Raw genomic sequence first — 16,339 nt, 5'->3', positions numbered from 1 at the left:
TAAATATACTTTGCCCTCTTACATTAAAACAACCTGATTGTTTAAATGGTTTAAAATATAACGAGATAGTTCTGTCCTCGGACGAAAACTTCAGCCTGAAGATAACAAATTCATCTATTCTATTTCAAAAGCAACTTTGTAAATCAAAGTACTGAAAAGCGCTAACCTAGCTTGGTTCTAAGAAAATTTACTGTGTGCAAGCGTAGGCGGAAATGAGCCTTATTGAAATGTTGGTTTATGTTTAATGAATATCAATTTAAAGTATCGAAGGCCAGATTTCTTAAAATATATGTTACTTTCTTAAGATGATGTGAATTAAAGCTGAACACGACTTGTATATGGATACTTGCCTGAAAAAAAAAGATATGTTAAAATCACAAATTATACCTTTTGAACAGTAGTTATCACAGTTTTTGACATTTTCTTGCAAAGAATCGATTTTATTTTTCTATATTTTAGCTTCTGGATACGCACTATATTTTTTCATCACTGCGTAGCGTCCCGTGCTGATGTACGTAAGCCTCGCAATCCAATCGTATCTACTCGGCCATTTCCGTCACCCAGATAACTGGTTCCCTACACCTCTTACCAGTTTAAATGATGTATATTTCTGCTCATAGAGGGCAGTTATTCCTTGCACCGGAAATAGAAGTCTAACGACAATAAAGCGCTCAGCTATGCTTAGCGCTTTAAAAGTCTATGGTAATAAAATATGAAGAAAAACAAATGCATAAATCATACTGTTTTTTAATTATCATAATTTCATTAATTACAATTTTGTTAAGGTTTGAATTGAAAGCACTGAGAGTGTTAAGCTAATATTTTTTTCTCAATCTCTGAGAATTCTTTAGCAAAGGGCAAAACATCGATAACTAAAATTATTACATATAACAGATAACAAAACCTAACTCATTGTTGATATTGATTAATAACACATTGCAGCATGTACAAAATAGAATATGTTTAACGAGGCGACGTCATTAATTTGCTTTATTTACAATAATGAGTAATAAAAACAAATTATCAGTCACATGTATAGTAAAGCAGAACCTCACAATGCAACAATTTTAGAAGAAAAACAAAATTGAAACGCAACTAACAAGACTAAAAAAACATATCATTTTGCAAAAGAGTGACGTCATTAGTTTACACTTAAACTCAATGAAAAGTCATTAAGAAAGTAAAGCATCAACCACTCTTCTGGATATAACGCTCGGATGATTTTAATAAATAAATGTCGATAAATAATTTGCATTATAGATGTAAATATTGGCATGATTGCATTGCTTTTTTATCAATTACCTACGGGAGAACTTTTACATATTACCAAAATAATTTTAACTATTGTGTTTTGGGTTTTTTTTAATTTGAAATATTTAGTAATGTTTGTATTCACCTTTTCCGATACAATTAAGCTGATAAATAAATGTGTGTGTGTGCTTCATCACTTTTGATTAATTGCTTTTGATATATTGCTTTTTCGCGATTAATTTACAATACCTGTATAATCTGTATGGACAATTTTATCAAAACATAAAATAAAAACTGAAATATCATTTGTTAAATTTTTTTCTGCAAGCTAACCAGTTAAACGTGACGATGTAAGTACGATGAAAAGAGAAAGATTTTTTCTAACATTACAAAAGCCTAATAAGACCACGACCTTCACTAGAAAATGTTGATAACAGACCTACTTACAAGGAACGTTACGTACGTAATATAGAAAAACAGTTACTGTATCTATAAATGCATGGTTCAAATTCATCTGCGACATTTTGGTTTTGGTATGAAATGTCGTCAAAAAAACAAACGAACAATCAGATTTATCAGTGCGGAGGTAAAAAAAGACAGCTGCAAGGCACCTTTGGTATATAGAATGGAGGCACAGAAACACTATAACATAGAAGTAGTAAAACAAAATCCGTATCTTATTAAGAATCACATTCAGTGAAGTTTTTCCAAATGTATAAAGTTCAACGTTTGGAGGTAGGACAGAACAAAGGATGTAAATATCACAGACAAGGCTATATTCACACACCAACGCATGCTTATCACAACAGGCTTCTTCATTGTCTCCTTCTTTCGGAAGCCCTGTTTTATGAAATCGTCGAGAACATCCGATAGGTAATTCTGTTTGACTGGCATGTAGCCAAGCTCTCGTTTGGCTTTGTCAATACAAAAGTAGTTATTCACACACATCTTGAGAACCTGAAGCAAAAACAAAAATCTTCTTCAGTCAAGTATTATTAAAAAACTGAATTTGAACACAAAACCGAAATGGATTTATATATATTATTGTATGTTGGTTTAGTTTAACTAACCTCCATTCTTGTGAAAATTGGCTGAAAGTCGTAAATCCCGGATACGATAAAATGCACAGACTCGAGAACTAGAGCTGGAAATAAAAAGGAAAGTGTATTATAATGAATATTATGTAGATGTGTTCCAATCTAATATACAGATATGAAACACTTACCAATAAACCACATCAACCATACTGGAATTGGTATTGTTGGCATTGGGTACCCCAGCCCTTTTATCTTCAGGGGGGAAAAAATCATATTCATATCAGTTTTCATGCATTCATGTAAAACAATCCCAAACACAATTAAGCACGATTCAGGGGAGAAAAAATAAAGTTAAAGAACATTCAAAATGATAGCATACACAGTACCAAAAGTTGTTCAAACTAATTTTTTTGATTAAGTCTTGGTTTAAATAAAAAAAAAAGAAACTATAAGGAACGAGACTTAAAGCAAAAATAAACTTTTTTAGTCACCTTGGATTTAATATTTACCTAAAGGATATTTGATACTAGTAAACTACTAAATATACTCACAAGTGGTCGAAAGAAATCAAACGTGTTGATGGGAGCACCGTCTGATATAAAATACGCCTGGCCCGCCTACAACAAGATCATACAGTTACTGAATACTAGGAAATAATCGCCCGGTTTTATTTCGCTCCTTTCGCCTTCGTCAGCTCTATTGGTGATTTCCAATGTCGCATATTGTATCTTTTTAACACACAACTGTGTCTGGGCGAATTCAAGACGGGGCTAAACTGTTTCCAAGTTATGAAGGGCGAAAAATTACACCAGCGAAAATTAATCCTGTATTCAGTAGTAACAATGTAAATATGTAGCAGAAGGTTTGTCTCAATGTTATTTGGTTGCTACTCACGAAATATAAGACTTTCCCTTAGCCCCCCCCCCTTTCGAAGGACTTTCTGACAGAAACAGAACTAATATGTGATCTTAACACATCTTCTTCTAAAAAGCTATTTTTTTTAGTGCAGAGGTAAAATTAGTTTTTCAACATTCCGCTTTATAAAATTGAAGTCAAAACCAAATATAGAATGATTTGGTTTGGTAATTTATCTCCAACTTTCGGTGTTGGTGTTGTTACTTGGTTTAATTTGCCAACAAGATTTCAATATTACCGCTTTGCATCCTTCCGCTTTGGTAAGTGCTTTGGCAGCCAGGATGTGTGCTTGGACCATGTTGTCCACGTGAAGGAAGTCGGTCATGGACTCAGTGCCAAACAACGCCACCATCAACCCATTCTTTGTCATGTTCTGCAAAACATGTCGGATTCTATCAATGTGAAATTTAAAAAAGGACAAAATATGTTGTGTTCAGATTGTCTCTAAAACTTATTTCATTGATACAGGTATGTTTCAATTTTAGAGAATGAACTTGTCGCAGAGAAGCAGATTTTACACTCAATGCTTAACATTTTTTAAAAAGTGTCTTTTGCATGATGTGTTAAATTTCTCGTCCTAATGTAAAATAATGCTCACTTATTTTCATCAACATTTTAAATACATGTTTATATATCATCATGTAGTAAAATATTTGAATGAAGTTCACGAAACATGTCTCTTATGAAATTAGGACTAGATTTATTCTTATACACAATCTATAGAGCAGGTCAATTGTCTACTACAGCGCAATACTATAACTAGAAAGAAAAAATAGGACGAATAGACCTCACCACAACCCTAGGTGTGTGACGTTGCTCTCCGACACCATAGACGCCTCCTAGCCGTAGTGCGCATGTGCGGAGTACATTTTCCTTGTCGGCTTCCAGTACCTTCTGTTCTGCGATTCTTTTCGTTTTAGAATAATGGTCCAAAAACTAACGGAAATGATGATAAAAATAACGAAAGGAAAAAATAAATCTAAGATTTAGAGATTAAGTGTGAATTAATCAAAACATTTGAAGCTAAATGGGTTTTTTTTTACTTTTCCGAAAACATCGTTTACATGTACACATTTTCCCCAGAACATTTTTACTGTTTTACTACTTGGACAGAGATTTGTTGTTTATGTACTTAATATATAAGCGTATATATTTTGAGAGTCGAAATCTGGTGGTTTTATTATATATTCCATACAGCAAATGACTTGAAGAATTATCCGATTTTATAAGTACTAGTACTGACTAGCACATAGGTATTATGACGAAAGACGGTGCAAGCTTTTATAATAAATTGCTTTTGGTTTAGCTTTGAAGACAATGGTATATCAACTGTTACTCGAACACAAAAGAGGCTACGAATTTCGAGTACTTGCTTTGTTTAGGGGGAGGTATGGTAGAGTCTCGTCCCCGTTGCTAATTTCCTGTCCCCCAAACACCACGTTATTTGAACTAGTATACACTAAACGTTTAATGTTGTGTACCAGGCAAGCTAAAAAAGAAAATATAAAATGATCAACAGTTTTAATGACTTTTGTAACAGTTATAATTATTAGTGCTAATAGTTTATACAGTCATTTGGGCATCATATGAATAGAGTTCCATGTGAAATTACGGGAAGCTTCATGTGAATTTAACATGAAATTTCTTGTGAAAAAAAACACATAAAAATGTTCTTGTGAATTTCACGACAAGTTAAGCTGATTTCCCGGGAGGCACAACTGTCTTAAGTTTGTAGTGCGTGAAAGTATAAACCTTTGATATATTAATGAGTAAATATTTGAGATGATTACCTTGGATAACGTTTTCCGTTCCCCTTACGTTGACCTCTTCAATCAGTTTGTAGTTAAACTGCAGAAAAATGAATATAATGAAAAAAAAATTTCAACAGGGAAAGTAGTATTCTTACACTGATTTATAGATTTATATTCGCAAAGTTCTGTGCATTTGATGGAAAAGTTATGATTGACGCGAAAAAAATTTGCCTTTTAAATGTCAAAAATATTGTCAAACAAAATATGAAGGTGGGTTTCTTCCTTTAAAAACGTTAAGAAGTGACTGGAAAATCATTCGAGAATAGTTTAGTTTTATTGAATATATAACATCACAAAAGATCTTTTAAAATAACAATCTATGATTTTAATCTTTCAAGCAAATTTTTTTTATGACGGACATAAAGAAAACAGGTGAGACATGTTATTAAGGTTCTTGTTACTTGTTCTTTTCCCGACATTCCGTATGAGGCTAGATGATACACACAGTTCGCGCCCCTCAGTGCTGACGTCACTTCCTGTTCTTTGGTTAGGTTACACTAAAAGCAGAACGCAAAAATAAATTCATGTAGAACTCCTGTTGATGGGTGTTTATTTTGTTGTTATTTTTCTCCCGTTTTATCGGCGGAGAAGTAGTGGGTATTTAATTTCTCTAGATCAAATGATTTACAGATGGATATTCGATCTGATGATGTTTTAAAGGAAACTGGATGGTCTACGAGTTAGCCATCAGATCTAACTAAACAAAAAATTGCTATGCAGTGTAAGAGGTTGGTGTAATTTAAAAATGGACTCGAACATTCAGCCCTCTTGAACTACATAAATATTCCTCTGTGTGACTTGAATTGCCTTAATTAGACTTTAGTTTATACGTCCACTTCTATTTTTTAAGCAAACCGATTGTGATTCATAGCTCTGAAAATTGACAGGTCTGAACTCTACATTATCCAGTTCTAACCAGTTTAGAATGGACGAAACTAAAAAATCGGGGACTGCACAAAATAATCATGATGATGTCAACTCAAATCCCCATATCAGATGAATTGGCTATTCCTTCATTTCTTCTACCTAACGTACTGATGTATATTAATGTTACTTTTAATTATTCTTTATGAATAAAATTCAGCAATTTTTAAAAAGAAATATGTAAATATAAACAATAAAATGGGTTATGTTTTTTCTGCAATGTCGCTACCTTCATACCCGCATGAATTAGCGAACAAAGTATTTTTTCCTTAAATAAACAATTTCTTCTGTACTTAAATGTTCAGTTTGTTACAGATGAACTTTCCTGAAGAAAAGCTTCAATTATGGATTGTTTTGTTTGATTGATCATGGTTTTGGGGTTCACTGTCCTTTTGCCAATCGAGACAGTCTCTACAATTATACATGTACATACGTAAACGACTTTTATATACCGTATGGTTATAACTGCCATATATAGGCTTTCCATCAATCCGGTGAAGGATTTATGTATACCGATGAATCTGAATCAGCATTTATTAAGAAACTCTTATGTGAAATTTCTCGTAATTGGTAATTTTTAAAATAAGGTTGATGCACTGTTTACATAATTGTGATTGTTTCATTGCCATTGGGTGGGGTTAATCTATTCATAACTCTTTTTTTCCAAAAGTGAACAGACATAAATTAATCTTCTAAAAGGAAAAACGGCGTGATGTTAATTGGGCATTATCCGAGACTGTCGATTTTGATGCATTGCTTGATTTTCATTGTCAAAAGATACCTTCAGTTGATAATTTAAGTCGTCAATATCGTCATTGAATACTTGTTCTTCTTCAAAAGACTGATGTGTCATTTTCCTTTTGTTGTGTAAACTAGTATATAAATGAATAATACTATTGAAATTATTGTTTCCTTCTGTTGTGTAAACTAGTATATAAATAAATAATACTATTGAAATTATTGTGGTTAAAAAAAGTATATTTGAACCCCATGAGTATATTTTTTTTTTCAAGAATGGTAGCAATATGAAATTAATAATTTACATACAATAATTTCGACGTGATGGCGATTCTTTATTTGTTTCTCTTCTTTCTTCTTTAATTTTTAATTTTTTTTTTCTCTTGTGCATACATACATCTTAGTGATTTTTTATCATTAAATATTAACGTTACTTTTTTTTCAAAAGAGAATCTCAAAAATTTTGTAGTTCAAAACTTGATGCTTGTAATTTAACATAAATTCAATTCATTAAGCAGTCAATGCAATTAGAGTTATATTCGAATTTTCTAACCAATCGTGATCTAAATACAATTCTCTATACATTGCCGCCTTTGCGCTTTGTGCTATTTTAGACATCAATATTTTAATTAGATTATAAAAATACCTTGCTCGTAAATAAATCTTAAGTACCTGTACAAAAGTCATGTTGCTCGCCAAAGGCCATTTTGGGGGAACGATGTCGACTAAGATCACCTTTTTCCCAATATCTGCCAACTTCTGCCCGAGTTTGAATCCTGTGAACCCTCCCCCGCCCGTTACCAGATGGACGTCATCGGCAAAGTCGTCGGTGGACATTGGACTGGTCCCCTTGTGGTACGTACTTCACTGAACCTTGATGGAAAGCAATGAGAGATGTCTCATCATCATCATCATCATCAGGCACAAAACGCACAAGAAAGTTTTAAAAGAAATCGAACTGAAATAGGGGAATATTCGTAAGGTTTGAATGGCGTCTCTTCAGATATAACTTTCCAAAATCAAAATATTATTTTTGATATTTTCTCCAATAGGAGAAGAGGGAAAGTTCTTTATTTTTATATAAATAAAATAAAAGTTAATTTAGCAAAACATTCAGGACGAGAACCCCCCCCCCCCTCCCCCCCCCCGTTCCCCCACGAACTGAACCTGATAATCATCTATATGAATATATTAGTTAATTTTTAAATGGAATTTAAAAAAAATAATTATTTTCAATTATCTTCAAATAACATTGAATGTAATAGCTTACTATTCCAGTACATCAAATATTAAAAGAATTTATTTTTCGTTATGTAAAAAGATATAAATGATCAACGAAGCTTCATTTAAATAGTTCCAAAAAGTATTTTTTTTTTTCAATTTATCTCTAAAATAGGCAATGATTGTAAAAAAAACTCGCTTTTAAAAGTCTTGATTTTTCTCCCTTCGATACAATAGCTTGCATGATACTACATTCATATAACTTTACCTTAAAAAGATTAAAATCCAAGTTTTACGAAGAGAAATACCACATTGTACAAATCATATTTCACTTTTTGATAATAATACTGCTATACATTGTATAGAATATCTGCAAGAGCAGCATTTGTGACTAATAAGGAAATTTATCATCAGCAGTTCTTTTTATATACAGGCACTGACAATCCCCCTTTATACCAACGTCACGTTTGTGTTTCTTAGAAAAACTCTCTCTCTCTCTCTCTCTCTCTCTCTCTCTCTCTCTCTCTCTCTCTCTCTCTCTCTCGTTGAATTGGAGTATATAATAAAAACATACAAATATTTCAGATTTTTAAAATAATTTATTTTTTGCTCTCTTCTTATGTGTCAAATTGATTCGAAATGTTTAAAAATAGCACTGCACATACCAAGTTATCAGTGACTGTGAAAATATATAGCGGAATATCATGAAGCGAAGAATATGCAGGACCCATAAAACTGTGTGATTTATCCTTGTAATTTCGTTTTGTCATTAGAAATGTTTGAATAATGATAAAAGTTACATAAATCAATCAATTAAGCAACTTAACTTGTTTTCCATTACTGGCCTTTTTTCTTAATCAAATTAACGTAATGAATCAACAATATTGAAATATTATAATTAACTAGTCGTGGTACTTGATAGTGCTAAAATACCGTGACTCCAACGACTGTAGATCTAGAGGAGGCATCATTTTGAATTAACATTAACAGAACAGAAGGCTGTGTAACACTCGCCCCCCCCCCCCCCGACCCCCCACTTCCTACTAATAACACCCACTCTCCCAACCCACGCCGAAATTCAAATAAAAACCAGGATGGGGGAGATCAATAGTCGAATGTTTTAAAAAAAATACGGAAGAGTAGCCAATGATTGATTAAAAAAGTCAATGTTCTGAACACCAGGTCACGTGATCCTTCTATCAACGTTAGCGACCTCTAAACATAGTTAAAGTAAGATACAGCCAAGATGGAGTCGATCTCTTGAACTCATTGGCTTTTAATATCGTCTAACTAACGAAAATCTACATTGTAAATTAGTTCCATTTTTAAATATGGATTATAACTTTGGATGGATTGATCGATCAAGTCGGGCAAATATAGTCGTGTTTGATGGATTTCCAAATATAAAATCGGCTTGTTGATTCCATCTTATAAATTTACATGTTTAATTCTTTTATTGTTTTTGCATAAATTCAGTATTAAAACTTAATAATGCATAATAATTTTGCATATAATTCGATGCAAATTATTGTTTCCCATTCAACTGCCTATATCCGACTCTCGCGGATTATGTTATATGTTTTGCACAAGATTGATACTTTTATACATTGGTTTTTTTTAATTCATCTAAATAAAGGGAATTTATATCAAATTAATTAAAAATCATTAACAAACTTCCCATGCATGTGTTGAATAAGTAATCCTAAAATCCCATGGGAAAAACACAGAATTTTAATTGGGTGCATTTTTTTTACATAATGATGTAGTATATTTGTTTTGTGAAAAAACCCCTTTAAAATTTGAAATTATTCACATTTGATTCCAGTACTTTATTTTCCTGCACTTTTACGGGCTAATGGGTTTTAAAAAACATGAATTCGTAATACTCTTCATTCGCGGATCCAGAATTTTTTCTGTAGGATCCGGGGGAAATATATCAACTTGCCTACAGCGTTTGATTGATATTGATAGGCCTCAATGCGTTTCTCAAATCTTGAACACCTTCCTATAAGAGCGGTCACAATTAGAAAAATGGTAGCTGATTGTTATTTCATATTAATTTGCCCGCTTCTAAATAAAAAAAAATATATATACATATGAAGAATATGTACTTTCTGACTAAAACCAAAAACAGCAGTACATAAAACGTGGTATAGAAACAAAATAAGCAAATAAAGTGATCAAATAATCATTCAAAATATCTAAAAATGGAAATAAAAAACTGGATGAACAACGACTTCTGTGGTAATAATCAGGTTAAATAATTATATACATGTACGTGCTGTAGCCTGTAACCAATCGTATGCACGCGAACATTGGATCTATACGCGAGATGTTATCTCTTCTTGGTGTACAGCAACATATAAATATGGTCTTTGTTTCCGGGTAATGATATTGAGGTAAACTTTTAAAGTCAACATTTTGAAGTGTTTTAAAACGATTCTCTTCTGGGTTTTTCTTCATATGCTAAAGAAAGTTTTGGCATTATCTCAAACTTCCTATTACAGTCCTTACAATGCACTTTGCACACTTGGGATTTTCTGCAGAATACCGGTATTCTTTTTGTTGAATATAAAAATAGGCGCCACAATTAAGAATGTCTGCATTTGGAGATTTAAGATTAGGGTAATTTTGTTTTAAATCTCGTTATTTTGACCTCTACAAGAGAACGACCTTCCCACTAAATGACCTTGGGTTTCAAGGTATATAATTCAGTAATAAAGAATCATTCTTTGAGTAGTATGAGGTGAAAATTTCGGTAGGGGCGGTATCAAATCCATTAAAGCCCGCTTTATGATAGATTTGAATACGCCCCGACCGAAAATATCACCTCATGATATTCAAAGAATGATTCCTTATTACTAATATTTATTTAATTTTCAGCAGTTGTACGATTGTAAGAATATTAAGTATGCAAATCTCCTTTGCGCCCCAACAATACGTCATTTGAATTTACTAAGCTGTATAGTACAAAATTGATTCGAAGTGTTATCACAGAAAAAGACAGTCTGGAATATGTAAATATTACCGTATATAATGTCGTGGATATTCATAGAATGCGAGGTCATAGATGGGTTACTATTCAATATGACTATGTTCTGAAACACGATACATGTATATGACAATCACACGTTGTTTATTTAGGAGTCTGTGTGGTCAACATATAAATCCATCATATATTTTTTATCTTTTCAGATATGATTTGTTTAGTTTCAACTATCATTCAGTTTAGAAAAAAGCCATCTATATTATTTTTGAAATTTGAATACTGTAAACCAATTTTTATTCGCAGCGACTTTATTTCGCGACCAAGTCTTATCTAGACCTGTATTGTTATAAAATTAAAAAACTATAGACAAAGGATTGGTTCGCGGCGAGAAATATTCGCGACGACAAGGATCTCGCTAACCTCGCGATTTCTTGCACGCGAATAAAAGTTGGTTTACAGTATTTTGCTAAATACATCTCATGTATATATCTTTATACATGCAGAGCTCTTCTTCTTAGGAGATAAATATAGACTGAAAATGACCAAGACCATCTAGCCCCCTTAATGTTTATACTTCAAAACTAGATAAGTCGTGTGGACTTTAAGTTAGCCATGTAGACAATTAATGCATGTTGCCATGTGGCGTTGACAATTAATAGTCAGTCAATTTTGACAGTTCTGAATAGATCCTAATCCTTGATATAAGATGATAAGATGGAAATTGTAGACCTCGGTTTATCCTGGCTTGGCCAGGTTTGAAAGTAGTATTACGCAATCTCTCTAGATCTGTCATGTTGTATTTAAATTTACCGGGTGACAGTAAGTACAAAATTTACAACATGATCACTAAAAGTTTAGAATTTTATTACTTTATGGTAATATCAAAAATGAAAATAACTATAGTTGTTAATTTGAGAAGTTTAAAAATTGGGAAATGCAATGAAAACTAAAATTAAAAATATTTAATCTAAATGATGAAACTAAATTTTATAAAATAACTGCAAATAAAAGACAAAGTCGGAATAAGGCTTGTCGATACATGTATATCTTAAATCAAAGCTCGAAATGGAAGGAACAAAAACGGGATGCCATGCAGCATATATTTCAAATTCCGACAAACCAGCAAGTTTCCAATCAAAATACATTATTAACGTTATGCGACTGAAAACATCTATTAAAAAAATTGCCCAAAATCACTATTTTTTAATTACTAGTATTACAGAAGGGAATATAAAATAGGAAGACCAGTTCACTCAAGGGTAAATGGTTTAAAATTGTTATCACGTATATTTAGCTAATAAGGAAACTAAAGAGTAAAATTACTAGATCAAAACATCGTAAAATAAGTCTTATAAGTGTCAATCGTTGCTTACTCTAGCAGTGTCAGAATCTTCCTTTTTCCTTCCTTCCTTCCTCCCTCTCTCTCTCTCTCTCTCTCTCTCTCTCTCTCTCTCTCCAACACCCCCTACGCCTGATTTAACAGTACCCCATTGGGATATTTAAAAAAATGTCTCTTGTTTTATTGGATAAAGCTTTAGCAATGTAATAAATCTATCAAAAACTCCCAGGCCAAAGTTTTTTCAACGTAATTTATTTCGTACCCTTTACTAACGATCCGTTTGGCAAATATAGTACCGTGTCAGTTTAACATGTAACTGGGTGCGAAAACAACCGGACCTATTGGACCTATACCCCTTTTTTCTCACTATAAACGTATTCATATAATATTTACTTTTGATATATAATTCCCCTTTTTTAGCATTAGAAATATGTGGAGTTCAATTTACGATAACACACACGGCGTTTGAGCACAAGTGAACGTCAACTCGTGTTTTGAATATCGCGGTATTTAATTTGTCTGCTCGACCGAGTGTTTTATAGGTCCGAAAGTATGCACGATATCTAAAAGAAAACATTCAACGCTCAGTATGTACCACCTTAATAAACAATTAAACATATAAAATTGTCATATTCATAGGCATCCCCTCTGAATGATCCTCACAAAGTCGGGGAGTCCATTCATTGCCGTCACGAGTGGACTCAGGACCACTTACAGAAAGAGGACGCATCTAATTCAGTGTATCAAAAATGTTATAATTATATAGATGCTATAAAGTCAACAAGGTCCGCAACTTACGCAATATTAGTCAGATTTCGTCTGGACCGGATATGTTATTATACCTTATTAAACATATTTATAGATATCAAAACTGTTTATCTAGAATAAAAGTGAAAGACATTCTAAGTTTAGAGTAGAAAAGATAAGATAAGTACAATGTTTATTTTAGCTAAAACAAAAGACAGTTCTTTCCGGTTTATAGCACAAAAAATGGAGTCCATAATTTTTATATTGTAGAGAGATTGATAAAGATAAATGAACGTCGGGAGTAAATATAAATCACTATGACAAAAATATATCGTCTCTTTTAATAATTCGATTATTTAATATTAAAAAAAGGCGCTCTTTATGGTTTAACCACTGGAAGTTCAGTTCGTGACCGTGACAGAAAAAATGCAAATGTTTGAAAATAAAGTAAATACATCAAAAAAAGAACAAAACTCGCGTGCCTTAATGATAGAAAGAATTACTTACAAAATGAATTTCAAATTTAGTATATCCTCAAACTGATTAGAATTAACAGACTTGGAAAAGCGATCCACTACGATACGCTCTGTAGAAGGTCCCTCTGAACAACACTTTAATAAGTGACCCTGTTCGGGAAGTTGTGAGACCTGTATTATATGAATTGTATCCTAGAGGAGCTATATTACAAGTATTATTTTTTTCAATTAGATACTATAGGTTTAAATCGTTAAAATCGTTTATACCAGGCGCCATCTGGTGTTCAAAATATTGATGGCGTCGATGACCATTGTTCTGACAACCTGAATTTGTAAATATGAATATTGTTAACTACTGATATTGTATATAGGTGTAGAAAAAACATGGATTTTGTGTACCTACACAGATGTTGTTTTTGATCGCTCCTTGTTTTTAGATATACGTGTATATTATTTTAGAATACTCACAACGACCAAGATGTTCAGTGAACTAAAAATGTACAACATTTAAAATGTCCATTGATTCAAAGTGCACCTGTGCAAAGTTAGCAAAGTCAATCGAGGATGTTAATACCAAACAAAGTAATGCCTTATTGACACAGACAACACTATACTGAAGTAATCCCAACCCATAGGAAAAAAGACGGGGTGGGGAAGTCCAAGATATTATAATATTCAAAGTAATTTTCAGTACCAAATCCGATTCGGGGCGAATTAAAATTATTATTTAATTTTTATTTTACACTTCATTAACATAAACGAAAACAAAAAGGTAACGAAAATTTGATTGCAAATATAGAATTGATACCTGTAATTTTGCAAAAGTCTTCAAACTTCTTCTTGATAAAAAAAAATCCCGTTGGTTAGTAGAATTTCACATGTTTCACATTCAAGGGAAATCTCATACTTTTCACATTATAGATAACATTGATTCTCCACAATACAGGGTGTCCCTCCCTCAATGGGGTACTAGTCCCGACCAATCGATTCGCCCACTGTTCGTTTAACTCTCCCTTATACTTATCGGTCTGTAAACAATTTGGATTTCTTATCCTGGAGACCGAGTCTTATAAAAGGGTAAAAAATGCCGTCTACTTCTACCGCAAAAAGGGTTTTGTTTTATATTTAGATTTATGGTAGTTAAAATATTTACAGAGAAAAGTGTGTGCTTATCATAGTAAAGTAACTATCTTGATATCCCCTCTCGCCTGTCGTAAAATAATTTAATAGAGAGTTGATAGCATGTTGCGACCATAGCAGTTTGTAACAACGAAAACATCGACAACATCGACAACAACTGGATGACGCAACCACTAAGTACGCAACAATGATAACATCAATAATAACAACTGCAAAGAGCAACATAGAACAACTATATCACTATGCAGTTAGTTTGAAAGCAACATGTAACAAACAAAGAACAACCAAAGAAGCAATTAAGTAATTAAAAAGCAATTTGTTATAACCATAGCAACAAGTAACAACTGTAGCAACATTTTACAGCTATAGTTGTATAACAACTATAGCAATATGTTACTGCTATTGATAAATGGTCAATTGTATGTTCGAGAGATCAAGAAACATCATTCGAAACCACAAAAATATATCAATGTATTCTAAGAAACAAGAACAGCTCGTGGAACAAGCATTTCATCCATGCGGACATTTTAAGAATTATAGATTCTATATAATAACCAAACTCCTTATATACAATTCATTTTAATAAATACAGAGTACTTACTTGTACTATAAGACAGATTACGATATTTTTTCTCTCTCACTCTTTATGTCGTTCTCTCTATCTCTGCAATGTGTGAGAATGCAATATTGTCGCATGCATTTGTTTCTTATATTACCTATTAAGGTAGACAATTTATTGCCTTTAATTTCAAAGATCGAACCATAAACATTTCAGCACCACCCTTCTTGATCAGCTCTTAATATAGATTTCCAGATAACTTGTGATTTCTACCTAACCGACCATTGCTTTTTCAGGTAAAGGTACTGTTATTTTAAAGTGCACTTTAAAAATATCTCAAGATAATTTAGTGCAAGGTAATCCGTAGGCCTTTTCACTTCCGTAATTTGGATGGTGTTTTTTTTTAACCAAAAGAAACTTTTGTTTTATCGCCAAATATATTACCTCTCTTCCTAGGTTTACCGAAAATAACTTCAAATAAAGTCGCTTTAAAAGAATACATGTTTATACCTGCGTTTCCTTTCATTATTGGGACCGCGCAATTAATTCTCGTATATTCCCCCACTAGTATTCTAATTATTCTTCGATTAAAATATTTATATTTTCAACTAAATTGAGGGAAAAAAATACACAACAAATAGAACCATTTTAACAAGGCCTTGGGCTTTCAGTAGAACGTAACTGTCTATTTCTTGAGTCAAAACAAGTTAGAACCATTTTAACAAGAGCTTGGACTTTCGGTAGTTGTAACAAACCGTAATGTGACGTAAGCCTGTCTATTTTATTGCTGGTCACTCAGCCATGGCTCTTTGAAATTAACATGATTTGACTGGCTTTTGAGCTAAGACTACGCAATTGGTGCATATTTCGCTTGAAACCGTGTCATTTTTAACTTGTTTTGACGCAAGAAATAGATAGTTACATCCTACTGAAAGTCCAAGGCCTTGTTAAAATGGTTCTAAAATGACGCTGGTTTCGAGCGAAATATACACCGATTGCGTATTCTTAGCTTAAAAGCCAATCAAATCTGTATCTTGTCAATTTCAAAGAGCCATGGCTAAGTGGCCTACAATGAAAAAGACAGGCCTAAGTCACATTGCCACACTACTAGTACCCAAAGTCCAAGCTCTTATTAAAATGGTTCTAAAGGTATTTAGAATGCACACCTGCACAATCATCCAATCAAGCATTC

The 16,339-nt window shown here is 32.7% G+C and overlaps 1 protein-coding gene across 4 annotated transcripts; it reads right to left on the bottom strand.

Annotated features, from left to right (window-relative positions):
- Positions 1-730: 730 nt before the first annotated feature.
- LOC105341110 (short-chain dehydrogenase/reductase family 42E member 1) lies at positions 731-15,323 on the bottom strand. 4 transcript variants are annotated; one of them, XM_066066745.1, is made up of 12 exons: positions 13,480-13,624; positions 8,166-8,267; positions 7,349-7,549; positions 5,416-5,511; positions 4,994-5,051; positions 4,577-4,692; positions 3,996-4,139; positions 3,442-3,576; positions 2,840-2,905; positions 2,477-2,540; positions 2,322-2,395; positions 731-2,208 (listed from the first exon to the last, which is right to left on the bottom strand). In XM_066066745.1, the coding sequence occupies exons 3-12, from the start codon at positions 7,511-7,513 to the stop codon at positions 1,945-1,947; spliced, it is 1,182 nt and encodes a 393-aa protein (XP_065922817.1). In that variant the 5' UTR covers positions 7,514-7,549; positions 8,166-8,267; positions 13,480-13,624; the 3' UTR covers positions 731-1,944. The 4 variants fall into 4 exon arrangements, with proteins under 4 accessions (XP_065922817.1, XP_011445750.3, XP_011445749.3 ...); XM_011447448.4 differs by lacking the exons at positions 8,166-8,267; positions 13,480-13,624 and adding an exon at positions 15,190-15,323; XM_011447447.4 differs by lacking the exons at positions 8,166-8,267; positions 13,480-13,624 and adding an exon at positions 14,257-14,442.
- Between the last annotated feature and the right edge of the window lie 1,016 nt (positions 15,324-16,339).

Source organism: Magallana gigas, chromosome 7 (assembly GCF_963853765.1).
Source record: "Magallana gigas chromosome 7, xbMagGiga1.1, whole genome shotgun sequence".
NCBI lineage: Eukaryota > Metazoa > Mollusca > Bivalvia > Ostreida > Ostreidae > Magallana > Magallana gigas.
This window is presented reverse-complemented; position numbering and strand designations above follow the sequence as displayed.

Coding starts and splice junctions, on each gene's coding strand:
- LOC105341110 (XM_011447448.4), bottom strand. CDS start 7,513: ATGTCCACCGACGACTTTGCCGATGACGTCCATCTGGTAACGGGCGGG. Junction 5,052..5,415: donor GAATGTCGGGAAAAGAACAA/GTAACAAGAACC, acceptor ATTTTTCTGCAG/TTTAACTACAAACTGATTGA. Junction 4,693..4,993: donor AACGGAAAACGTTATCCAAG/GTAATCATCTCA, acceptor TTTCTTTTTTAG/CTTGCCTGGTACACAACATT.